The 26956-nt window shown below is 42.9% G+C and overlaps 1 protein-coding gene across 1 annotated transcript in view; it reads left to right on the top strand.

Annotated features, from left to right (window-relative positions):
- The window catches only part of C1H20orf194 (chromosome 1 C20orf194 homolog), a 794595-nt gene that overhangs the window by 381686 nt on the left and 385953 nt on the right, over positions 1-26956 (top strand). The window contains 1 exon segment of the mRNA XM_029594038.1: positions 15717-15767. Within this exon segment, the coding sequence (XP_029449898.1) occupies positions 15717-15767 (51 nt within the window).

Here is a 26956-nt window from a genome sequence, read left to right as displayed (position 1 = left end):
TGGATTTCAATCGCCAGCAGCTCTCCCGTTTCACGATGAACAGCTATCCTCTTTTATGGGGGGCTATTTTGTTGTATGTTTTTTCCCCTTTAATTAGCTGCTCTCACCCGCTTCAGTGCTGTAGCAAAGTTCTGGCTTCTGTTTGTTTCTTCTTCTTTTTTTCTTTTTTTTTGTTTCCCTTCCGTCCCCTTCTTCTTCCCCTTTACTATGTTCGCGGCGAAAAAGGCGGCTGGGAAGAGGGCAGAGCCAGGGCCACACTCTCTAACCACTCTCCCACTTCTCCGCGATCAGCCCTTCCTCCGTTGGTTTTTTCTTATTTATTTTTTTTTTCTCTCCCCTTCTTCTCTTTTTTCTCCTCCCCCTCCCCTCCTCCCTTATATCAGCTACTCCTGCCCAACCCGATGCTGCAGCAGGAGTCACGTTTTGAATTTTTTCTTTTCTCTCCCCTTTCCCTTCTTTTCTTCTCTCTGCCCCTTGGGACCTGCTCAAACCGGGTGACAGTTCAAAATGTAAGTTCGACGGGAACTCACTGCTCAACGTGGGCTGCAGGGATCTGCAGAGCCAGTGTCCTGTCACCAGCTGCCGTCCTTTCACGTGGCGAGCACCTCCCCTGAGATGCCTAGATCTTCAATCTATCTGCAGCGTTACGGTGTTTAACTTTTATTCACTGCCCGCAGCCCTCGTGGTCGTCAAAATGGCGGTCGGGAAGACGCTCAGCCAAAACCCTCTCTGCAGCCCTGTGAAATCCGCTCGCCTCAATCCTATTTTTTTTTAACAGGCTAAGTTAACTCGTCGTCAGCTGCCAGTCTGCCTCTGATCCGGGAGTGGGGGATGGGTGCAGCACGGTCTCCCAGCACTCGGCCACTTAAACTTCCCGCTGTGCTCGTTCCCCCAGCCACCGCTACTGATCTACAAGGACTTAATTTCCAGGTGGGCAGCGCTGTTATAAGTCCTTAGTTTCTTTTGCTTTCTCTTCTTTTCCCTTTTTCCCTTTCCGATTCTCTTCCCCCTCTCCCCTTACTTGCTTTTTGTTGTGTTACGTTGTAAGTTTTAAGGTGCGCCGGATTGTATTCTTGCACTCCGTCTCCCGCCCAAATTCGTCCTCATCAAAATGGCGGGCGCAGCAGCCAGCAATTGCGTTCGTCTTTGCTGCCTAAGATTACCTTTTCGCCGCGATTCTAGTCCTGTGTGGGCGATTTTCTCTCCCCCAGCATGCTACCTCAGGGCTGGCTGTGATTCCCCAAATCGGGCGAGGTTTTTGAGGGAGGATATTTCAAAATAGGTCTTTGGCTGTACGGAGCTCCAGGCTCAGGCAACCATCTCTGAGCGCGGTGAACAGCGCCCCCCTGGGCTATTTTTTCTGACAAGATTGCTGCTCTTTTGATTTTGCATCATAGATTTTTCAGGTAATGACAGAGAAAGAAGGAAAGCGGTTTCGAGAAGTGCCTTCTCCCACCGATGTTATCCTGGCTTGACATAATGTTGAGGACCACCATGGTAGAAAGAAGTAGCCTGCTTACTTGTCCCAATATGTAGACTGCTTTCTGAGCCTCCTAATATGCAAAACCTGCTCCTGACCACCAGTGACACAATGGTGCTTTTTCCTGTGGTTCTGCCCCCTCCCACTGATGATATGGCCCTACTTAAAGTTGAAGCTGACCACTGTGGGTGGGTTGCCACAAAGGATGTGAACCAAAGGGCTCTCCCCTTGGAATACTATTATGGGAACAATGGTTGTTTTTGTTTTTTTCAGGTATTGGAGTTTGGGATTATTGTGGGGTTTGGACTTGGATGTATTCGATACATTTTTTTTGTTGACCTGGCAGTTTCGTTTGTAATTCCAGCTTATTTGTAACCAAGGCAGGCATTTGGCGCCATGATCCTTCATTTGTAATTACCTGAGGATTTTTTCCCCAGTGTACCTAATCTAATCATTACAGTGACAATTCTGTGCACTAGTCTGTGCACCAAAGTTCGATCTGGATCTCTGCAATTGTTGGTCCAGCATCCAGCTACAAGGTGTCATACTTAAGTAAGAACCTCTGCTCCGTCAGAATCCTCAACATATTGATGCAATTTGTTGATGAACTGTACAGAGTGGTCGAACGTGGTCATTTCCGGTCCTTTGAAGCTGTTACACCATACCAGTATTCCCAAAACCTTTTTTTTAGAGCTTCGAGAATGCCCAAACCCCTTTAAAACCTTCTTATCACTAGCACATTCAAGTCAAAGATAGGATAGTCTCCAGGGTGTTAAATTTGATATCTCGGACATATTGACTTTTGCATGCAAGAAAACTTTGTTATAGATAAGTGCATTTAGTGATCTACCTCTAGCAGCATCTCCACATACACCAAATTGGTCTTCCATGTCGTCATTAGCACAGACAATCTGCACATGGAATCATGCTGTTGACTTTATCCTCCTCAACACTGGAAAGTTTTATCATCAAACATTCTTCTATACCCTTGGCACACAGATTGGTATATTCTTGGATCCCTCTTCACCACCTTGAGCAATCAAGAGGGTTCCAAAACCCAATAATCTGATGAAAGTAGGGCTGGCAAGTAGAATTCTTCATATCTCCATTGGGAAGCCTTATCCAGAGCTGGCAGAAAATCGGTCCCACTAGAGGGTTTCATACAAAGAATGACTAAGGTTGTCACATTTAATTTGCAGATACCAGGGAAACCCATAACCCCCCTGCTTGGCCCCCAGAAATAGCTTGATACCCCAAAGTAGTTGGTGGTAGTGCTCATATGCCCTCTCAAGGAGAAGCCCAGATGAGGATGTAGGAACACACACAATCTGCTTCTTGTTGGTAAGAAGGTAGAAACTAAGTATCATTATAAGGCAGCTTTAGGATTCAGCAGAATCTGTCTTCCATACCAGAGCATGGTAGTTTAATCCATCCTCAGGAAAATGAAGATGTCAATAACACATGTCTCAGTGCCTTCAGGACAGGAGTTTGAATCTTATTGGGAAGTGTAGATTTAGAATACTGTGCTTCAGTCCTGCGTAGTAAGCTCCCAGATGTGCAAGACCGCACATGCTTAAGGAGAAAACATTGAAATGTGTCCAGTTTTTCTCCTTGAAGGAAGGAAATCATTTTCATAACTTTATGGAGAAAAATGAGGCACGTGAGGAGCATTTAGGTCACTTGGCTTTCAAGATGGAAGTGAGAACTTTTAGCATAAACATTGATAACTGCAGACTCATGATTGCAGATATCAGGATTCAGAGTGGATGTCCAAGAAAGTCTCAATGATGTACCAAGGCAACAATATTTTTGGAGAGAAGTTGACGTAGACTGTGGACTTCGTTATGGACTATAGTATGCTTTTCAGACCTGTTCCGTCTCCGACTTTCCTGTGGCATCTGGGAGATTTCAAGGCAGGTGATAAAAGTTAGCCAGTTGATATAGTATATCCTGGATTTCCAGAAAGTGTTTGACAAAGTTTCTCATGAGAAACTTGTGTGGAAATTAAAAAGTCATGGGATAGGAGTCAATGTCCTATTGTGGTTTTGGAACTAGTTAAAAGATAGAAAACAGAGAGTAGGGCTAGTCAGTTTTCTCAATAGAGAAAGGTAAATTGTGGAGTACATCAGGGATCTGTTCTTGGACCACTGCTCTTTAATGTATTTATAAATGACCTGGACATGGGAACAGCATGTGAGGTGAACAGATTTGCAGATGACACAAAATTATTCGAAGTTGTTAATTCACAAGAGGATTATGAGAAATTACAAGAGGACCTTGCAAGAATGGGAGACTGGGCATGCAAATGGCAGATGACATTTTATGTTGACAAGTGCAACGTGATGTACATAGGGAAGAGCAACCTAAAATATAATTACACCATGCAAGGTTCCACATTAGGAAGCACCACTCAGGAAAAGGATCTAGACATCATTGTGGATAATAGGTTGAAATCTTCTGCTCAGTGTGTGGCAGCAGCCAAGAAAGCAAATAGAATGCTAGGAATTATTAGGAAAGGAATGGAGAATAAAACAGAGAATATCATATTGCCTCTATATCGCTCCATGACACAACCACATCTTGAGTATTGGGTGCAGTTTTGGTCACTGTGTCTCAAAAAAAAAAATATCTAGCAGAATTAGAAAAGATACAGAGAAGGGTGACTAAAATAATAAAAGGGATGGAATGATTACCCTATGAGGAAAGGTTAAGGAGGTTAGGGCTGTTCAGCTTTGAGAAGAGTAGGCTGAGGGGGGAGATATGTTTTCCATAGATAAGCAGGGTGGAATTAACCATGACAATTGAGGATCGTCCTCTAAGAGGACACAGACCTGAGCTCTGTGTGCCTGGATTCATATCCAAGAAAGCAAGTGGCTATTCCTTTAAAGATCTCTTCAAACAGAGAACAGAATTTTCCATTCAGTATTGTCAGGAGTGTTAAAAAAAAAATAATAAAAAAAATTCTGTTCTCTGTTTGAAGAGATCTTTAAAGGAATAGCCACTTGCTTTCTTGGATATGAATCCATGATTTACCCATAATCAAGAGCCCCTGATGTAGCCATAAAAGGTGAAACTTTGGCCAGAGTCGGGCTGATCATATCTAATTGAATAAAATCCTTTCCAAGACTACGGTCTTGTTTTGCTTTTTCACACTCCTGGATGGTTGGACAGGCGACTGATCAGTCCTGCTCCAGGGCCCTCGTTGGATTTCCCCGAGAACAGGAGTGGAGAAGCTCCTCGGAGGAACGTCCTGAGGTATTGGCCTGGACTTCACTCCAGGCAGAAGGATGAAGTTCACGCCTCCCTCCCAACCCTGCTACGGCAGGAGGCAGGACTGCCGCAGATGCCCTTGGATCCATTATGGGCCTGGGCGTGTTGCAGTAAGCTGGGCCTGGAGGCAAGCCTAGGAGGGGGAAGCCAGGAGCCCAGCACAGCGGCTGGAGTCAGCAGATGACCGGCCCCTCCTATCACAGTTCAGCGGAGGGGAAGGGGCAGAAGGAGCATCTAAAGCAGCAAACCCTCCTCTGCGCCCCTGACGGGTTACTCGAGAGCAGGGACTGGGAGGCCCTCTTTGGAGGGAGCCCCCAGCATCAGGGATTGCCTCTATCAAGTGGCCGGTGCGTTGTATCACCGACGTAATAAAGTGCGTCGAGGCCGGTGCACTGAAGTTGACGCCGGCGCATGGAAGTGCATTTAGGCCGGCAGGACCGACACACAGAGGCGCAACGCTCAAAGGTGCATCAAGGCACTGAAGGTGGCGTCTGTGCACCGAAGCATATCGGAACTGATGCATCGAACCCAGTATGCCGAAGCCGGGAGCATCAATGCTGGCATATTGAGGCCACCGCACCGGGGACGGCACATCGACGCAGACGCTTCAAGTTCAGTGCATTGAGACTGGCATCCAAGCGGGCCAGATCTGGAGCATCAATACTGGCACACAGAGGCTCGCACAGTAAAGCAAACTGGTGTGCTGGTCAACGCACCAATGCCAGGGCATTGATGCTGGCAGTTCAGTGAGTATGCCCACATTGCAGTGATCGACAGAGTGGCCTGGGTGCATTCCCGAAGGCCGGGTAGACCACCCAGGAAGGTTAAGCGCTGACATGCCATGGAATAACTGGGTAATGTCAGCGGGCACGTAAGACACAGATACGGGGTGTCCAGCCAGGCCAGGGACGCCAGCTTAAGGGGCCACTTCTTGAGTAAACACCCAGGGAGTGTTCACTCTAGGCGACTGGGCCCCCAATAGGGGGGAATTCCCGATTCGATTATCTAGGGGTACTACCTCCCAGGGAGTCTTCAAGTAGAAGTTCCCTTTCCGACTCCACGGAAGGATACTGTCTTGCCCTAGAGATCCTCATGAGGTCAGGGGCCATAGCCAGGGATGATCTGGCTGCTGCAGAAAAAGGCAGTCACTCTCTGGATGCCTCTGTCCCCCTGCACGCCCGAAGTGATGCAGTGGTAACGGCTGAGCTCAGAAATTACGTTCACCCCCATGGGGAGGGGGGAGGGGGGACCGCTAAGTACCCGGGAGATCCTACATGGCGTACGTTCCAGGCGGAATGCCAGAAGATAGATGCAGCGCTTGTCTGAGTGTCTTCAGCCCTCGAAGTCATGGGCGACAGCATGGTATACACCAGTGGAAATCCTCAGATACTGAATAGCAGTAGCCATGGCCTAGAATGCCAATATGCCCCAACACTGCTGTGCTTCCTCGCTCTGAAAGATCAGAAGGACCACCAGGCGCTAGAGGAAAGTCGGGATGGTTCCCTCCAGCCCATTCCTTCTACTAATAGCTCAAGGACAGGGGTTTGAGCTGATTCTTGGAACTTCATACTCGTGGTTGGCAGTTGCAGCCAGCAGTGCATTCATGTCTACCACATGGAACCGCTGATTCAAGACCCAGCAGGAAGGCTAGCAGTAGTCTCGATCGTTATCACTAGTGGATCATGTCCTGCATCGAGCCTCTGGAACGCCCGGTGGGGAGCGGCAGTTGGAACCCAGGTTCACATATCCAGCCACTGCATATATTCACGGTACCGGCACAGTAGGGTCAAGGAGCGACATGTCCGGGCCCTGGCAGGCCCCCTGGGCTCTTGTTGTCCACAGCGTACCGCAAGAAACAATATACAGGAAAGTCTTCCCTGCAGCAACAAGAAGCGGTTGCACAGACCACTCCGGGTGGGAAATCCAACCTTCGTGCTGTGCATGAGGCTGTAGATGGGCCAAGGACAAGGGAACTTGAATATGCGGGGATATGACACCCGCATCTTATGCTATGCAATAACACGCCAAGAACATGGAGAAGGGATTACACTGAAGATTGCACCCTCCGACATCGGTAGGAATGCCCCCTACCGATGATAGTTCTCTGAGCAGAATCAGAAGGATTCAGAGGTACTTGCTCTTCACAACTGAAGGAGGACAGTCCAGCTCATACATGAGCCGTCAAACTAAAAAGGGTATCAAGAGAGATATGAAGGGGGAAGCCCACTATACCCTAGCAGCACTCACCTCACCATTATAAGAAATGTGGGAGTAGACATTATCATCTTCTCCCTCAGAAAGTTGCAAGGAGCTAGTTAACAAAGGGGCACCAATCACACCTCCTGTCAACATGAATTCAACTGTTACAGGACAAGTTCCTTTTAATCTCATGCAATCCTTTCATTGCCTTAAGGGGTGGGAATTGAAAGAGTGTATCTAGGTTTGCTATGTTCAATCCAGGAGGTTCGGGGTTCCCCCTGGGGGGGGGGGGGGGGGAAATCTCCAGTAGAAATTGTTAAGCCAGTGGGCCAGGTATCTAGGATGGTGCGGAGAACACAAGGAAAATCATTCTCCAGGCCCCTGGGAACGCCTTGGATTACCTTCACCTGCTGTATCTGGCGGGCCCAGTAATAATAGCTGTTGGAGTACACATCAGTCATTGCAGTTTTGTCACCTCCTGGGAAGTACCCTGGTGTCATATCACCAGGTGATGAAAGACATTCTTCACTTACCTACTGGTTCAAGAGGCCACCGGCGTGGTGGGATCTCAGTTCCAGGAACCGTTGACTCTGCCATCCTTTGAACCCAGGGACAGTAGCCATGGGGAATATCTCTTTGGCAAAGAGTGCTCCCTGGTCATCTGACATCAACAAGGAGAACCAGTGACCTGGAAGTGCTAGTTCATTATTCACTATATTGGTTAACCTCTCCGTGGCAAGTAGCATTGAGATCACACCCTTGTTCCATCCCAAGGTGTATCAGCACTTCATCTTGATGCATAAATTCGGAGAGGTAAGACCTCTTCACACAAGGGGCGGTAAGAGTGCTTTGACTTCCTGCAAGAGAGGACCTACTCAGAGGCTAAAGCCTCTCAGCTTTCGTGCCTTTAAACCCATCGATCCTGGGCTTTTGGTCTCCAAGAGAGCCACAGAGTATGAGAATTTCTCAATCTCACCTACATCACCGAAGGTTCCCTGCGTTGGAGCAGTGGCAGCATCCATTGGCCACCTAAAGGAACCACCCGTTCCATTCATATGTAGAAATCGCCATGTGGTCATCGCTGCATACCTTCATCTCACACTACTGCCTTGACCGGCAGACAGACACGGATTCAACAGTGGACTGAGCCATTCCTTGGGCAGAGACATCCAGTAGACTGTCCGCAAGGGTATGACAGGTTGAGCACACCCTCTGATAACAGGAATGGATTGGCATCGCTTCCAGAAACTAGGGGGTGCACAACCTGTGAGCTAGGGACTCCCTAGTTGTCATGGCTAATTCCACCCTGCTTATCTGCAGAAAAGAGCAGGTTTGCTTACCTTAAACGGTGTTTTCCGTGGATAGCAGGATTAATTAGCCATGCTTTTCCCGCCCACCTCCCTGGACAGTCTCCAGACTGCACAAATGCAAGCTTGAATAACAGACTGAGGCAGGATGGGAGACCATGTGGTTATGTACACAGCTCAGCTCTGTGTGCTCTGAGGAGCTCCGTCACCTAGAGGACCAGAGGCGATCCCCAGTTGTCATGGCTAATTCACCCTGCTATCCATGGAAAACACCGTTTACGGTAAGCAAACCTGCTCATAGAGGTCTAAAAAATAATGAGCGGAATGAACAGGTGAATGCAGTTTGGTTGTTTACTCTTTCAGAATGTACAAAGACTAGGGGATACACAATGAAGTTACTAAGTTGTATATTTAAAACTAATAAGAGAAAATATTTTTTATTCCATGTATAAGAAGTATCTTAGATTTGTAGTAGGAGCACAGCACACCTGATACCATGTTCTTTCTTTTGACTTGGCCTAAATTTCTCAGGTATTCACAAAATTAGTTGTAGTCTACCTTCATGGACTGGGAGACTGTATATATTTCCCTACCTGGACAATTGGCTGTTTAAAAGAATATCTCAGGCCAGGACAGAAAAATCCATATACACCACTTTTTTGGGTGTTGCAGTCACTAGGGTTCATCATCAACTTGTTGAATCCCATCTGAGCCTGTCATTTCAGCTGGAGATTATAGATACTCTGCCAGACATAGAAACATATAGAAACATAGAAATGACGGCAGAAGAAGACCAAACGGCCCATCCAGTCTGCCCAGCGAGCTTCACACATTTTTTCTCTCATACTTATCTGTTTCTCTTAGCTCTTGGTTCTATTTACCTTCCTCCCCCACCATTGAAATATCTAGCTTGATTAGTTAGGGGGAGTAGGGGTAGTAACCGCCGCAATAAGCAAGCTACACCCATGCTTATTTGTTTTACCCAGACTATGTTATACAGTCCTTATTGGTTGTTTTTCTTCTCCCATGCCGTTGAAGCAGAGAGCCATGCTGGATATGCATCGAAAGTGAAGTATCAGACACATTTGGTTGGGGTAGTAACCGCCGTAACAAGCCAGCTACTCCCCGCTTTGTGAGTGCGAGCCCTTTTTTCTTCTCCCCTGTCGTTGAAGCAGAGAACTATGCTGTATATGCATTGAAGGTGAAGTATCAGGCTTATTTGGTTTGGGGTAGTAACCGCCGTAACAAGCCAGCTACTTCCCTCTTTGTGAGTGTAAATCCATTTTTCCACATTTCCTCTTGCTGTTGAAGCTTAGAGCGATGTTGGAGTCACAGTAAGCATGTGTATGTTTATTGAATAAGGGTATTGTCTCCAGGCAGTAGCTGTCATTCTGGTGAGTCACCCACTCTTCATTGGCGGCCTCTTGACTTTATGGATCCACAGTGTTTATCCCACGCCCCTTTGAAGTCCTTCACAGTTCTGGTCTTCACCACATCCTCCGGAAGGGCATTCCAGGCGTCCACCACCCTCTCCGTGAAGAAATACTTCCTGACATTGGTTCTGAATCTTCCTCCCTGGAGCTTCAAATCGTGACCTCTGGTTCTGCTGATTTTTTTCCTACAGAACAGGTTTGTCGTTGTCTTTGGATCATTAAAACCTTTCAAGTATCTGAAAGCCTGTATCATATCACCTCTGCTCCTCCTTTCCTCCAGGGTGTACATATTTAGATTCTTCAATCTCTCCTCGTACGTCATGCGATGAAGATCCTCCACCTTCCTGGTCGCCCTTCTCTGTACCGCTTCCATCTTGTCTTTGTTTTTTTGTAGATACGGTCTCCAGAACTGAACACAGTACTCCAGGTGAGGCCTCACCAAGGACCTGTACAAGGGAATAATCACTTCCCTTTTCTTACTCGATATTCCTCTCTCTATGCAGCCCAGCATTCTTCTGGCTTTTGCTATCGCCTTGTCGCATTGTTTCGCAGACTTCATATCATTAGACACTATCACCCCAAGGTCCCTCTCCTGCTCCGTGCACATCAGCTTTTCCCCCCCCATCGAATACAGTTCATTCGGATTTCCACTCCCCATATGCATGACTTTGCACTTCTTGGCATTGAATCTGAGCTGCCATATCTTCGACCACTCTTCCAGTTTCCTTAGATCCCGTCTCATTCTCTCCACTCCTTCCAGCGTGTCCACTCTGTTGCAGATCTTAGTGTCATCCGCAAAAAGACAAACCTTACCTTCTATCCCATCCGCAATGTCGCTCACAAAGATATTGAACAGGACCGGTTGAACATGACTCAGACCCAGGCCTATCTTGATGATGAGAGGTCCTATGATATTGTGGTTGCAATGATGGTGGTAATTCAGAGTCCGCATGCTACATGTTTAGAATGCTGTGCCTCACAGCCACAGCTGTTCATATGACTCCCATGGTATGTCTCATAATTAGACAACCCCTGTGAACCTTAGTGTGTTTAAACCATCACAAACCTTTGGGACTGCATCAGTGTGGTGGAGTTGCTCAGAGACTCCTTGTTTTTGTGGTACTCTCAGATCAAACACGACCAAGTTTTCCAGATACTGCACATCAACTGTATGGGGATCAGAGTACTCCTTGAATACCCTGAAGTCTTTAGAAGTCAGGTAGTTCACAAAGTTGTTATGGTATGGATAGGCAACTCAGTCATATTCTACCTGAACAAGCAGAGAGGAACGGGATCCTGCCTCCTGTGTCATAAACTGTGCTATCTCCCATGGAGTATATTTAAAAGTTACATACTTTGCAGGAAAGGATACTGTTTTCTTCTTATGAATCCTCCTGAGTAGTCTCTGGTCCACAATGTGGTAAGACACTTTTCCTTGACTAGGGTTTAATTAGATGGACCTGTTTGTGACAAGTCTTCTACTTCAGAAGGTGATCAAATAGCAGACTAGCAGCAGACAATATCATGTTGTATTGGGCAGACAGAATTCCTATATTTGTCTCCTATAATACCCCTGTTGGCAAAAACTTTAGAAGTGATAGGAGAGCTCTGGTTTTATAGCTCCTTTTTGAGCAAGACCAGTGTGGTTCCTTCATTGTGGTAAAGAACACTATTTCTAATTGAGCAGCAGACTTCATTTCTTATTTATATACCCTGCTAAGTTCATAATGTTGGAGTCATGGCTATGTTTGTTGCCAGTGTAAGGTCTAACTCATTAAGAGGAAATCTGAAAAGCTTTAACAGAGTTCAAGCCACATGTTCACCAGTTACTATAGTCTAGACCAGGGATGGTCAACTCCAGCCCTTGAGAGCCACAAATAACCACGTTTTCAAGATATCCACAGTGAATATGCACGAGATACATTTTATCTACTGCCTCCATTGTATGCAAATCTATCTCATGCTTATTCATTGTGGGTATGCTGAAAACTGGTCCTGTTTGTGGCTCTTGAGGACTGGATTGGCCACCCCTGGTCTAGACAATGCTTCCTGTCATTAGTTTGGACCATCTATTTTCCAAGACATGTTTGTGAAGTACAGCTGAACTCCCTTCCTATTATGGCCTATATTTAAAATCTCTGGTTGTTTTCCCTATCACTGAGGGGAAAAATATATAAAAGGAGAATTTTCTCAACAAAAACATTATTCTGTTGTCAGTTTTCTTTGTTCTTTTCCTTCTCTTTATTTGAAGACAACCATTTGCTAGGGAATCCCATGTGTATGACCTGTCTGCCTTTCATCAGATAAAGGAAGATTGTTTACCTTTAATAGTTATTGTCTGATGGCAGCAGCTCAATTGAGTCACATAAATGCACCCATCTTCATTTTGGAAGTTGCTGGCCTTAATTTTGGCTTTGCTATATGGGGAAAATGAAAAGCTGTAATTCCATGGATGCATGGAAAACCCTATGCATGCCTATAAAAATATATAAAAAATGCCTATCATCTCAGACTTACTCTCTGATAACAAACCAGATTTCATAGCTATCACTGAAATCTGGATAAAAGACTCTGACAACGTCCTAATTAACCAAATAGAAGACTCATCATACAAATTATTAACAGTCCCCAGACCAAAAAAAAAGGCGGTGGTCTAATGCTAATCATCAAAAAAGCTTTCAAATGAAACTTATCACAGCTAAGTCATGCTCCCCTTTTGAAATAGCCCTAATTGACTCTCCAAAACTACAAATCTGTCTAGTATACTGTTCTCCCGCAACCTTGGAACGAAATTGCTCTCCATTTATTGAATTCATGATTGCCAACCTAACACTCAATAAACCAATTATTATCCTTGGTGAATTTAACTTACCCATGGACACATACCCCCTATCAAACACATGCAAAACAATCACAGATGCTCTTGCAACAATGGGAGTAGAGCAAATAGTCAACGGATCAACACACAAAGCAGGTCACACTCTTGACCTAATTTTCATTAACACTAACAGCTGGAACTCACATCACATTAAATCACTGAAATCCCATGGTCAGACCACTACCTCATCCATACCACCTTTACTCAGAACAGCATACCCAACACAACAGAAAACTACAAAAAAACCATTTCATATCGCCCTCCCTTTGATAGCGAAACACTACAACAAAATCTCCAAGATGAACTCAAGAATATTGATCTTACAAACACTGAAATAGCAACAACATCATGGATAAACATTACCAAAGCCATAGCTGATAGAACAAACCCAATCATCACAAAAACTTTAAAGAATCCTAAATATAACACTCAATGGTACAACGACACCATAAAATCAGCCAAACTAGAACTCAGGAAAAAAGAAAGACTCTGGCGAAAGAATAAAACCTCTCCATCACTCAATGCATACCAATCCCACTTAGCAAATTACAAAAAACTCATCCATAATACAAAGAGAGAATTCTACTCAACCAAAATAATCAAATACCAACAGAACCCTAGAATGCTTTTCACAATAGTAAAAAACCTCATCAAATCACCTAATGAAACAAGAGCACCTCCAAACACAAGTAAAAGCAATGACTTTGCTGAATACGTCATTGAAAAAAAAATCTTAAAACTATTAAACAGCTCTAACATCTACAACACTTCACACACCCAATCTCCTTTACCACCTCTGGAAATAACAACAACCTGGAATGAATTTGACTTTGCCATCATTTTTCTAATTATTTTTTGGATTTCAACACTTGAAATCCAAAAAATAATTAGAAAAATGATCCCAGCAAACCACCCCATTGACAGCATCCCCATACAAACAATTAAGCTACTTGATATCTCAATAATAAAATCATTAACAGACATAGTCAACCTCTCCCTCACTGAAGGAATATATCCTGAATGCCTAAAATCTGCAATCATCAAACCATAAATAAAAAAAAGAACAACCTAAATCCGGAAAACATCCAAAACTACCTTTCATTGCAAAAATCATAGAAAAAATTGTTCACTCCCAACTATCAGAACACTTGGAAACGAACAACATACTTCAACCCACACAATTTGGTTTCAGAAAAAAATTAAGCACGGAAACATTACTCCTTTCACTTAATGACACAGTTCTTCGAGGATTCGACAAAGGACAAAGTTACATTTTAATACTCCTGGATTTGTTAGCTGCCTTTGACACAGTCAACCATGCCATTTTACTCGACAGACTTTCTGAAATTGGAATATCAGGCACTATTCTAAAATGGTTCACCTCATATTTATCCCAAAGAAGTTTCCAAGTAATATTCAATAACAACCTATCAAATAAAGTGAACCTAAATACAGGAGTCCCACAAGAATCTACACTGTCAGCAACACTTTTTAATATCTATCTCCTACCTATGTGTCATACACTTGATCATCTGGATCTGACACATTTCCTTTATGCTGACGACATTCAAATATTAGTCCCAATTCAAAATACGCTCAAAGAAACCTACAAGAAAATAACCTCTTATCTCTCAAAAATTAAGCAATGTCTCTCCAACTTAAAACTCATAATTAACATCGAGAAAACCGTATTAATCATCCTTGACAAAAAAAATCAATGACTTACCCAGACAATCACTCAAAACAGAAAACCCAGAAACAATAATCTCTCCTGTTGACCATGCCAGAAACCTCGGAATTATAATTGACAAAGAATTATCCTTCAAAACTCATATTACAAATAAAATCAAAAAAGGTTATCTCAAATTATTGACACTCAGATTTCTCAAACCTTTCCTCTCTCAAAATGATTTTAGAACAGTTCTGCAACTACTACTATTTACAAACCTAGATTACTGCAACGCCCTACTCCTTGGCCTCCCTTTTTCCACCATACGTCCACTACAAATCAGGATTCTTTCTGAAACCAAGAAACAAGAACGCATTACACCTACACTCATTTCCTTGCACTGGCTCCCAATTAAATACAGAATAGAATATAAAGTTTTATCAATCCTCCACAAATTAATCACAGGACAACAAAATCATTGACTATCTGAACACATTGAAATATATGCTCCAAAAAGGAACCTTCGTTCAATGAATAAAGGCCTCCTCAAAATTCCTCACGCAAAAATCACGAATCTAGTATAAACCCGAGAGAGAGCTATATCCATCGCCAGCCCATCTCTATGGAACTCCTTACCCCTCGATCTAAGAACTCAAATTGACACCAAAACTTTAAAAAAAAAAAAAAAAAAAAGACTTAAAAACCTGGCTTTTTACCAGAGCCTTCTCAGATGATCTTAACCAACAAACTCCCAACCAGACAACGCCAAAGAAAACAGAACCACCACCCTATCAACCCACGATGGATCAATAAAACCTCGAACTCTACAATAGACATCTAAGAACTTTTTACCTATATAAACCCTACCCCCTATTACCTTCCCAATGTTATATAACTTTATTTTTGAAATTCTTTGTTAAAACTCTTACTCTCCTAATATTTTCCTGCCTTGTAAACCGTTATGAGGGAAAAACCGAATATACGGTATACAAAACATGTTAAATAAATAAAAAATAAGGATCTTTCAGGAAAATTGAGAGACCAGTTTCATGTTTTTGCACCTAAAGGATCACAATATTCATGTGTACCTTGTTGATCTGCAATCATTAGGCCTATTCCATGCAAGCAGTCTTGCTTTGTCTCCCATATAAAATCTTCAGTAGATTAAAAAACCTAAATGTTTATAGCCTTTTTGGTATTTCTTTTTTGTTATGTGTCATTCTAAATTGGTTTCTCAAACTGATGTTAAGGCTATACCAAATAGTTTTCTTGATTAAATACAATTTTCCTTCTGCTGTAAATTGGATTTTATAGTATATGCCCAGCAAATAAGTTTTTGCCTGTTGAAATCTTAGTCATTATCACAGCCACAAAAATGAGATCAGTTGATGGAGAATTTTTATTAAAGCATACAAAAAAGGAACCTGTCATTCTGTCATGATTACACACTGTAATTTTGAAATAAAATGTTGTTGTACAGGTTGAGGATAATGAAGTGAAGCTGTCTGAGAAAGCACTGCAGACTGTGAAGGTGAGTACTGATTACTTTAATGCCATTTTTCTAGGCTGAAAATAACTGATAATCAAAAGTAAATGTAAATTTTCTGATAAAAGATGGATTTTGCCAAAAGATTTCTGCTTGCTACTGTTCATTACTCTTGTCCAATTCGAGTTAATATAAATCTTTTTCAATCTGAAGGGAATTTCCTTACCTCTTCTTTGTGAATTTGAAGTAGTAAAACTAAAAATTATGCCATTATGTAGTTATGACAGGAAATGATTGTTCATTTTGAATCTTACATTGGAACAGTAAGAACCTCTGAAATTTACATTGGAAGGATAATTACCTTATTTATATATATAAAAGACTTGTTGGTCATAATATTGTATCTCTCTATGGACTCGTGGCACCTTGAACAGTGGAAGGTACACTGTGCAAAGCAGTATGCTCTTTCTGCAAAACCCTGTGTCTCAGGCAACCCCTCGCACACACATGCACATGTGTGCGTCGTTCTCTTAATTTTTTAATACATTAAAAGAATATTATTCTTTTCCACTTTTGCTTGTTTTGGAAAATTTACATCAATTGAGACAAGATAACCCGAGCAATGCCAGGTTTGCTAATATTCCCTGTGTGTGGAAGCAAGAGAGGTAGGGATTTGTAGTCCTACACAGGTAGGTACACAGGCAAGATTTATTTAAAAAAAAAAAAAAGTGTGGAATGCCCATAAAACATAATTTATAAAATACTAAAACCAAAGTACATAAAAACACAAAACCACCAAACTAAAACATTGACAACAATGATTAAAATACTTTTGTTTCATTATAAATGGCTGTTAAAAGAAAATTCTTATAACTCACTTTCATTTAAAATATAAACTATAAGTTATCAATTATAGGCTTTATGTCCATATGTGATGGGTTTGCCTGGTGGTCTGGAATTTTTGGGATAAGGTTGGTAAGGAGATGAAAGCTACTTTGGGTAATAATTTGGTGTTGACATCTTTATGTTTACTGGGGCGGTGGGATGATTTAGACTTTGATAAATATTGCATATTGTTGATGTCATCTTACCCTTGCTGCTCCCAAAGCCATAACTTTCTTTTGAAAGGGAACATTATCTCTTTTTCATTGGAAAGGGGTCGTGGCAGAAATAGCAATTTTTGTAAAAGATTGCTTATGGCCTTAAAAACTAATCTGAGGGTTATGAAAATGTTTGTGCCAAATATTGGCTTTGGAGAAGATTGGGACAGTGATTGTGTTTCTTGTTATGTATGCTTTTTGCTGGTACTGTGTATCTGTTCACTCCTATTCTTACTCTGAGGGTTCACTACTCGTATCCAATGTGTATATTTTGAGGTGTCTGTAAATAAAGTTTAAAAAAAAAATTATATGCCTGTTTAAATAACCATACTTTCAACATTTCCTAAATCATGTAATTAATACTTCTCTTTTTAAAGCTTGAGGCAACATATTACATAACTGGGGGCCCTGTACGTCAAACTGTTGCTTTCACAATTCATCTAGTACACAAGTTTAAATGAGGGAATGTCCAATAGCAAATGGGAGGCAGATCTTAATGCCCAAGCTGGCTTGTTTAGTTTTAAAACCACATTAAAACTGGGAGGAGCCTACTCATTTATACCTTTAAAAATAAGCATTAAGATTCTAAATTTTACCCTCCAGACTATAGGTAGCCAATGGAGATCAGTCAAAGTTGGAGTTAGCTGAAAAGAAGGTACCCCTGTCACAATTTGTGTGGATGAATTTTGGACACATTGAAGCACTAGCATTGTCATGTACAACAATCAAAGATACAGCACATTATCCCAGGACAAGCAGGATGATAGTCCTCACATAAGGGTGACGTCACTGACTGAGCCCTATCACGGAAAACTTTGTCAAAGTTTCTAGAAACGTTTGACTGGCACACTGAGCATGCCCAGCAAGCCATGATATTCTCAGCCACAGGGGTCTCCTTTCAATCTTCGTTTTACCGCGCTGCTTTTGGCATTGCGGAACAGGAGCCATGTGTGAAATTCTTCACACAAATTCTGACAAAAAATCAGATCAAAAATTCATTTTTTTCTCTCCCACATCGGGGTCGCTCTCTTTACCACCGGCTGGTGAGTAGGATAATTCCTTTCTGACTCATTTGAGTTTTATAAATTTTTCGTCAGATATCCATCGACGGTTGTCGCGGTTTTCATGGCCACAGGATTTAAAAAATGTCCCAAATGTAATCGGACCATGTCTATTATGGATCCACAACACGAGTGTGTACTTTGGTTGGGCCAGTCCCATGATATTTCATCCTGCCCAAATTGTGCAGAAATGACCGCTAAAGGTCGGAAAGCATGGCAAGAAAAGATGGAACATTTGTTCCACCTTCAACTGTTACCTTCCACATCGATGTCCATTCAGTTGTCTCCAGCCGAAGCTTCGAAAAGGATAATCTATAAAAAAAAGAAAAGAAAAAAAGTCGTCTGGAGGCTTCAGGGGATCGGTTATCACCAACCCCATCCAAGGCATCGATTAAGTCGGCATCGGGCCTAGAAAAAGCCTTGGAGTACTGGTCTAAACATCGACATCCTTTGATTCCGGAATCTCTATTATCCCCGGAGAAGTCGACAGCCAAGTGGCCTCACCTACAAGAAACACCGAGGCCTTCGACACCGAGCGTTCACTTTCTATCGAGGTGCCGGATATTGAACCTCCACAGGGCCTTGTGGTATGACCGATGACGCCCCCACCTCCACCACGTATAGCTGCTCTGCCTAGCTATTATGGAGGAACTGAGCGGATTCATCCGCCAGGCTGTGCGAGAAGCGCTCCAGGAGCATCGACACCGATGCCCTCGCCGAAGCCGATACCATTGTCGATACTGGTGCCTGCACTGATGCATGCGCTGATGCCGGGGCCATACCCGAAAACAGGACCAGCACCGATGCCAGTACCCATACCTGGGGCTCCAGGGCAACCGGAATTCTCAATATTTCAAATGCTAATGGATAGACTCGACACCCTCGTCGGTGCCATCCTACTGCAATCTCTCCCTACTAAGCCTGGAAGACTAGGGGACATTCCTGGATAAGGCCCTTTTGATGATCCTCAACTGGGACCTTCAGGACTCTTCAGACCACTGGTTCCATCACTTCCACCGAGGTCTTCTCCAACTTCTCCTTTAAAAGAAGTGCCATATGACTCATGGGAGGAGAAAAACAGATTCCTCATCTGAAAGCTTCATGTCTGAGCCATCTCCTTCTGAAGGAAGGAAAAAGTCTCCACCAGAAGACTTGTCCTTCACTAATTTCATAAAAGATATGGCAGACACAATTCCTTTCAACTTAGTGTCTGAGGAGGATACACGGCAGCAGACTATGGAAGTCTTACAATTCGTGGATCCACCCAAAGAGGTCCTGGCCATTCCTATCCACGAAGTACTCTTGGAAACACAACACAGCCTTTGGGAACATCCATGTTCCATTCCACCAATTAATAAAAGAGTGAACACTACATATCTTGTCCAACATGTTCCTGGTTACCAAATGTCACAGTTACCTCATCAATCTGTAGTAGTTGAGTCTGCTCAAAAGAAATCCAAAAGAGTATGACCTCATTCCTCTACTCCACCAGGGAAGGATCATCGATTCCTGGACTCTCTAGGGAGAAAGGTATTCCAAGGAGCTATGCTTAACTCCAGGATAGCATCGTACCAACTCTATATGACACAATACCAGCGGAATCTATGGAAGCAGATGCAAGAACTCACTGACTCCCTACCTCAACAGTACCAGGATGCAGCTCAGGCTATCATATATAAGGGACTTGAAGGTGGAAAGCATGAGGTCTGTGCTGCCTACGACAGCTTCGAAACATCTTCAAGGGTGGCAGCATCAGGAATCAGTGCACGCCGCTGGGCCTGGCTAAAAGCCTCTGACCTCAGGCCTGAGGTACAAGATAAGCTGGTGGATTTGCCGTACGTAGGCGACAACCTGTTTGAGTCAAAGGTCCAGGACGCAGTGGCTCAACTAAAAGAACACATAGAAACATTGTGCCAACTATCGTCTGTCCCGCAAGACTCTTCTTCATCAATGTCTCGCTGTTCACCAAGGAAAGAAACGAGAAAACCTTTCTATAGGCAGAGACGGTATTATCCACCGGCATCTAGGGGTAGATCTTCTCACCTACAACAAAGATCTCAGCCCAAACAGCCTAGAACCGCTAGGCCGCAACTGCCACTGCAGACGGGACCAGCTGCAGGTTTTTGAGGCTACCACCAGAGAGCAAGAGTCATCTCCACAATCCCAAACCGAACTTGCCAGTAGGAGGTCGAGTTTCCTCCTTCTACAATCATTGGTTACAGATAACAGACCAATTGGTACTCTCAATTTCATGAGGTTACCAACTCAATTTCCTCTCAATTCCAAGAGACTCTCCTCCCAAACCTTTTTTGCTAAACGAAAATCACATAATTCATCTGCAAGCAGAATTATCCACCCTTCTGAGAGCCAGAGCCATAGAACTGATGCCCCGGACTCAGCAGGGCAGAGGATTCTACTCCCGCTATTTTCTCATTCCAAAGAAAACAGGAGGCCTACGACCCATCCTAGACCTCAGAAATCTCAACAAATTTCTAAGAAAAGAAAAGTTCAGGATGGTCTCTTTAGGCACCATGCTTCCCCTTCTTCAAACGGGAGATTGTCTTTGTTCTCTAGATCTACAAGACGCTTATGCTCACATTCCAATATTCCCTCCTCATCGCAAGTATTTGCGTTTCCTGGTGGGTCGACAGCATTTCCAGTACAGAGTACTACCATTCGGACTTGCCTCAGCTCGCAGAATGTTCACGAAATGCCTGGCAGTAGTAGCAGCACACTTACACAAGGAAAGTGAACACGTTTTCCCCTATCTAGACTGGCTCATCAGAAGTCAGTCTCAACAAGGAGCTCTGGCTTCTCTGACAAACAATTATTCTGCTTCACTCGATGGGGTTTCTCTTCAATTACCAAAAATCCCATCTCATCCTATCTCACTTACTTCAGTTCATTGGAGCAGAATTGAACACCATCCTTTCAAGAGCTTTCCTACCCGAAGATTGGACAGAAACATTCTCCCTATTGGAAAACTCGCTACTCTCGCAGAAACAAACGACAGCTCATGAGTTTCTCACTTTACTAGGCCACATGGCTTCCACTGTTCATGTCACGCCTATGGCCAGATTAGCCATGAGAATAACCCAATGGACATTAAGGTCACAATGGATACAAGCCTTTCAACCACTGTCGTCCTCATTTCAAGTAACCCACCAACTACGTTCATCTCTCCTTTGGATAAACAGACAACTTGTGCAAGGGCCTACCCTTCCAACAACCAGTCCCACAGATAACTTTAACTAAAGATGCGTCCACCTTACATTGGGGAGCTCACATAGGCAACGTCTAATGTGTATCCCAGAACCCTGGGATACACATTAGATGTTATCTACTCCTCTGATTACCTGGACAGCATGGATGCCAACTCTAACATGTGGACTAACTCTAATCCGAACTATCTCTAGTCCGGAATTTGTTATTTCTCCTTTTAACTTAACTTTATCTTTTTTCTTCCAGCTACCTAAGCTTCCAAGTTTACGGTCCTCGTTTAATGTAACTTTGTTTCTTCCTTTACCTAGTTATTTTTTATCCCTGTTCGATGTAAACCGTCCTGATATGGTATTTAACCATGAAGGTCGGTATAGAAAAATGTTAAATAAATAAATAGATCTCCAAACCCAAGGTACTTGGACAAAACTCAAAGCAACATTTCAAATCAACTTCCTGGAATTTCGAGATATGCATGCGTTCAAGGACTGCCTTTCACACAAGACTGTTCTGATTCAAACGGACAATACAGTAGCCATGTGGTACCTGAACAAACAGGGAGGTACGGGCTCATATCTCCTTTGTCAAGAATTAGCACAGATTTGGGACTGAGCCCTGACACATTCTATGTTTCTCCGGGCCACTTACCTAGTGAGCATCCACAACGTAGTTGCAGATCGCCTCAGTCGTCAGTTCCAACCTCACGAGTGGTCCCTGGATCCCTTAGTAGTGACCAGGATTTTTCAACGTTGGGGGACAACCAACAATAGACCTTTTTGCATCACACCTGAATCACAGAGTGGACAAGTTCTGCTCTTTGCACAAACAGAAACACCAGCCAGCCAAGGATGCCTTTGCTTGCCCTTGGAACTCAGGTCTTCTATACACGTATCCTCCGATACCGCTAATAACCAAAACTCTAGTGATGCTACAACAGGACAAAGGGGTCCATGATACTAATAGCCCTACATTGGCCTCGACAAATGTGGTTTCCCATACTTCTTGACCTCTTGATCGCAGAGCCAATTTGTCTGGGTGTAGCTCCCACTCTTATAACTCAAGATCAGGGCAGGTTGCGCCATCCCAACCTTCAATCCCTGTCTCTGACCACATGGATGTTGAAAGCTTGATCTTACCACCACTCAACCTTTCAACTAATGTCTCTCAAGTACTTATAGCTTCACGTAAACCTTCCACAAGAACGAACTATTCTTCGAAATGGAAAAGATTTACTTTGTGGTGCAACAAAAGGACATTGACCCTTACTCCTGCCCCACACCTTCTTTGCTAGACTACTTATGTCGTCTTTCAGACTCTGTCTCCAGACCTCACCTGTACGAGTACATTTAAGTGCAATCTCTGCTTACCATACCAAGATGGGGGAGATGCACCAGTATCCATACAACCTCTTGTCAGGAGATTTATGAGAGGTTTAGCTCACTGTAAACCACCAATACGGCCACCAGTCACAGAATGGGACCTAAATGTAGTGTTAACAAGGCTCATGTGTTCTCCTTTTGAACCCATGAATTCCTGTGATGTTAAATTTCTCACATGGAAGACTATCTTCCTCATAGCCATTACATCGGCTAAAAGAGTTAGTGAATTACAATCACTTGTCACGTACTCACCCTATACAAAATTCCTATATGACAGAGTGCTTCTCTGTACACATCCAAAATTCCTCCCCAAGGTAGTTACGGAATTCCACTTGAACCAATCCATAATTTTACCCACATTCTTCCCAAGGCCTCACTCTCACCAAGGTGAAAGGACTTTACATACCTTGGACTGTAAACGTGCACTAGCATATTACTTAGACCGCACTGCAGTCCACAGGAAATCCACTCAACTCTTTTTGTTTCTTTTGATCCAAACCAACCGAGTAATCCAGTGGGCAAACACTCTCTCCAACTGGCTAGCAGATTGCATAGAATTCTGTTATGAAAAAGCAGGCCTTCCTCTCCAAGGTCGAGTAAAGACGCATTCAGTAAGAGCAAAGTCAACCTCAGTAGCACACTATCGTTCATTGCCAATTCTTGACATATGTAAAGCGGCAACATGGAGTTCTCTTCACACCTTTGCAGCTCATTACTGTTTGGACAAAGAAGGACGACAAGATTCAACCTACGGACAATCTGTCTTAAAGAACTTGTTTCCAGTATAATCCCAACTCTTCTACATCGAACCTGCTGTGATTTTTTGCTGCCTCATTTTTACCAACAATTTTTCAACGTTGCTACTCTGCAAAATGACTCTGCTTATAGCTTGCTAATCACCTATATGTGAGGACTAGCATCCTGCTTGTCCTGGGATAAAGCAAAATTGCTTACCCAGTAATAGGTGTTATCCCAGGACAACAGGATGTAGTCCTCCAGAAACCCACCCGCCACCCTGCGGAGTTGGGTCCAATACGTTTTATTATTTTATTTTTACTAAAGCTTATTGCTACATACGAGACTGAAGGGAGACTCCTGTGGCTGAGAATATCATGGCATGCTCAGTGGGCTCAGTGTGCCAGTTTCTAGAAACTTTGACAGAAAGTTTTCCGTGATAGGGTTCCGTCTGTGACGTCACCCTTATGTGAGGACTACATCCTGCTGTCCTGGGATAACACCTATTACAAGGTAAGCAATTTTGCTTTACAGTAGTCTATTGGAGTAATCACAAGTGGGTGTATCGTAGTCTTTAAATCTTCCTTACTTAAGGTATGGGCGTAGCCTTCGTAGCATTTGTAATTTAAAGTAAGAATTTCTCACCACTTGCTTGATATGTAGTTTCAGAGATAATTTAGTGTCCATAAGGCCTCCAAGATTCCGTATTAATTCGCAATATGAATATTTTTCCCATCAACTGTTATATTCCCAGGAAAATCTTCTACTGTTTATCTGGCCAAATACAGTAGTTCTGACTTTTTCCATATTTGGGAGCAGCTTGTAGTTCACCAACCAAGCATTCAACTTCATTGTGATTATTTTTAGTGCTTCTGTGCGAGATCCTCTTATTGGTATAAAAACTGAATATCGTTGGCAAATATGCGGTATTCAACATCCAAGCTCAATAAAACCTTACAGATAGGGGCTGTGTAAATGTTAAACGGTGAGGCAGATAAGGCCAATCCCTTTGGCATTCCTGTTTTAATATTAAAAATTGCTGATTTTTTTTTCTCTTGTCACAGTCTTCTCTGTTCTATCTGCCAAAAATAACTCAAACCACATGAGTGCAGTTCCTCCAATTCTAATCTCTTAGTCTTTCTATCAAGATACAATGGATCACTTTATCGAAGGCTGCCATAAGATCTAAAAATGCAAGTATAAATTCTGTACTATGATTGAATCGTCATCTGTTTTATCAATGTAAGACATTGATAAGACAGGCTAAGAGAGAATTTGAAAATAAGTTGGCTGTAGAGGCAAAAACTCACAGTAAAATCTTTTTAAAATATATCCGAAGCAGAAAGTCTGTGAGGGAGTCAGTTGGACCGTTAGATGATCGAGGGGTTAAAGGGGCACTTAGAGAAGATAAGGCCATCGCGGAAAGATTAAATGATTTCTTTGCTTCGGTGTTTACTGAAGAGGATGTTGGGGAGGTACCCGTAATGAAGAAGGTTTTCATGGGTAATGATTCAGATGGACTGAATCAAATCACGGTGAACCTAGATGATGTGGTAGGCCTGATTGACAAACTGAAGAGTAGTAAATCACCTGGACCGGATGGTATACACCCCAGAGTTCTGAAGGAACTAAAAAATGAAATTTCAGACCTATTAGTAAAAATTTGTAACTTATCATTAAAATCATCCATTGTACCTGAAGACTGGAGGATAGCAAATGTAACCCCAATATTTAAAAAGGGCTCCAGGAGCGATCCGGGAAACTACAGACCGGTTAGCCTGACTTCAGTGCCAGGAAAAATAGTGGAAAGTGTTCTAAACATCAAAATCACAGAACATATAGAAAGACATGGTTTAATGGAACAAAGTCAGCATGGCTTTACCCAGGGCAAGTCTTGCCTCACAAATCTGCTTCACTTTTTTGAAGGAGTTAATAAACATGTGGATAAAGGTGAACCGGTAGATATAGTATACTTGGATTTTCTTATGTTCTTATGAAAATGTAAAAATAGAAAGCAATAAAGTCTCTGCATTGTCATTTCCTAAATCCATATTGTTGTGCATCTAAAACTGAATGCTCATCTAAAAATTCTGGAACTGGTTTAAAACAACTTTTTCAAGAATTTTAGCAAGGAAAGGTAAATTTGAAACAGGCTAATAGCTTATTAAATCAGAAAAGTCAAGATTTTTTTTTTTTTTGAGAACTGGTCTAATGTGCAGATTTCAGTAGTTCAGGGACGCTGAAGGACCTGTTAAATAGATCCCAGGAAACGAGAGTGGTGCCGCAATATTGGAGAAGAGCAGTGGTGGTCCTGCTTCACAAGAGAGAGAGAGAGGAGGCTGGAAACTACAGGCTGGTCAGCCTCACCTTGGTGGTAGGAAAATTAATGGAGACTCTGCTGTAGGGAGAAAGTACAGTGATCTATCTAAAATCCGGGTTGCTCGACCTGAGGCAGCATAGTTTCACCAGGGGAACATCCTGTCAAACAAATCTGATTGATTTTTTTTAATTGGGTGACTAGAGAATTGGCTCAGGGAAGAGCGTTCAATGTTATTGACTTGGATTTTAGTAAAGCTTTTGATACAGTCCCCATAGACTTGTGAACAAAATGAGAAGCATAGGAGTGGTTGCCAAGGTTGTCATGTGGGTTGCAAACTGGTTGACTGACAGGAGACAATGTGTAATGTTAAATGAAACCTACTCTGAAGAAATAACGGTGTTAAGTGGAGTGCCACAGGGATAAGTTTTGGGACCGATTCTGTTCAATATCTTTGTGAGCGACCTAGCGGAAGGGATAGAAGGTAACGTTTGTCTATTTGCGGATGATACTAAGATCTGCAACAGAGTAGACATATTTGAAGGAGTAGAGAGCATGAAAAGTGATTTAAGAACACTTGAGTGGTCAAAGATTTGGCAGCTGGGATTCAATGCAATGCCAAGAAGTGCAGAGATATGCATCTGGAGTGCGGCAATCCAAAAGAACTTTATGTGATGAACGGTGAAAAACTAATGCGCATGGACTGGGAGAGGGACCTTGGTGTGATAGTGTCTGATGATCTGAAGATGGCGAAGTAGTGTGAAAAGGCGATACCTAAAGCCAGAAGAATATTGGGCTGCATAGAGAGGAATAACCAGTAAGAAAAAGAGGTGATAATGCCCTTGTGTAGGTCCTTGGTGAGACCTCAGCTGGAGTACTATGTTCAATAATTGTACCCGTATCTCAAAAAGGATAAAGCCAGGTTAGAGGCAGTCCAAAGAAGAGCAACCAAAATGGTGAGTGGTCATCTTTGGAAGACTTATAAGGATAGGCTGAAGGATCTGAATAAGTTTACCCTGGAAGAAAGGAGGTGCAGGGGAGATATGATACAGACCGTCAGATATCTGAAAGGTTTTAATGATGCACAATCATGAAACTTATTCCATTGGAAAGAAATCAATAGAAATAGGGGGTTCATGAAATTAAACTCCAGGGAGAATGACTCAGAACCAATATCAGGAATTATTTCTGCAGAGAGAGGATGGTAAATGCTTGGAATGCCCTTCAGAAAGAGGTGGTGAAGACAAAAACAGTCAAGGAATTCATAGGGGCATGGGATAAATAATGTGAATCCCTAAAAGCTAGAGGTTGGAAGTAAAGAAAAGTGCATCGATGTAGCTGAGAGTAATTTGCTGGTATGGCAGTTGCTACCCTTAACAATTAAGCCTTGCTACTGTTAATACAACTCCATCATTGCTCTCTG

This window comes from Rhinatrema bivittatum, chromosome 1 (genome assembly GCF_901001135.1).
Source record: "Rhinatrema bivittatum chromosome 1, aRhiBiv1.1, whole genome shotgun sequence".
NCBI classification, from domain to species: Eukaryota; Metazoa; Chordata; class Amphibia; order Gymnophiona; family Rhinatrematidae; genus Rhinatrema; species Rhinatrema bivittatum.
This window is presented reverse-complemented; position numbering and strand designations above follow the sequence as displayed.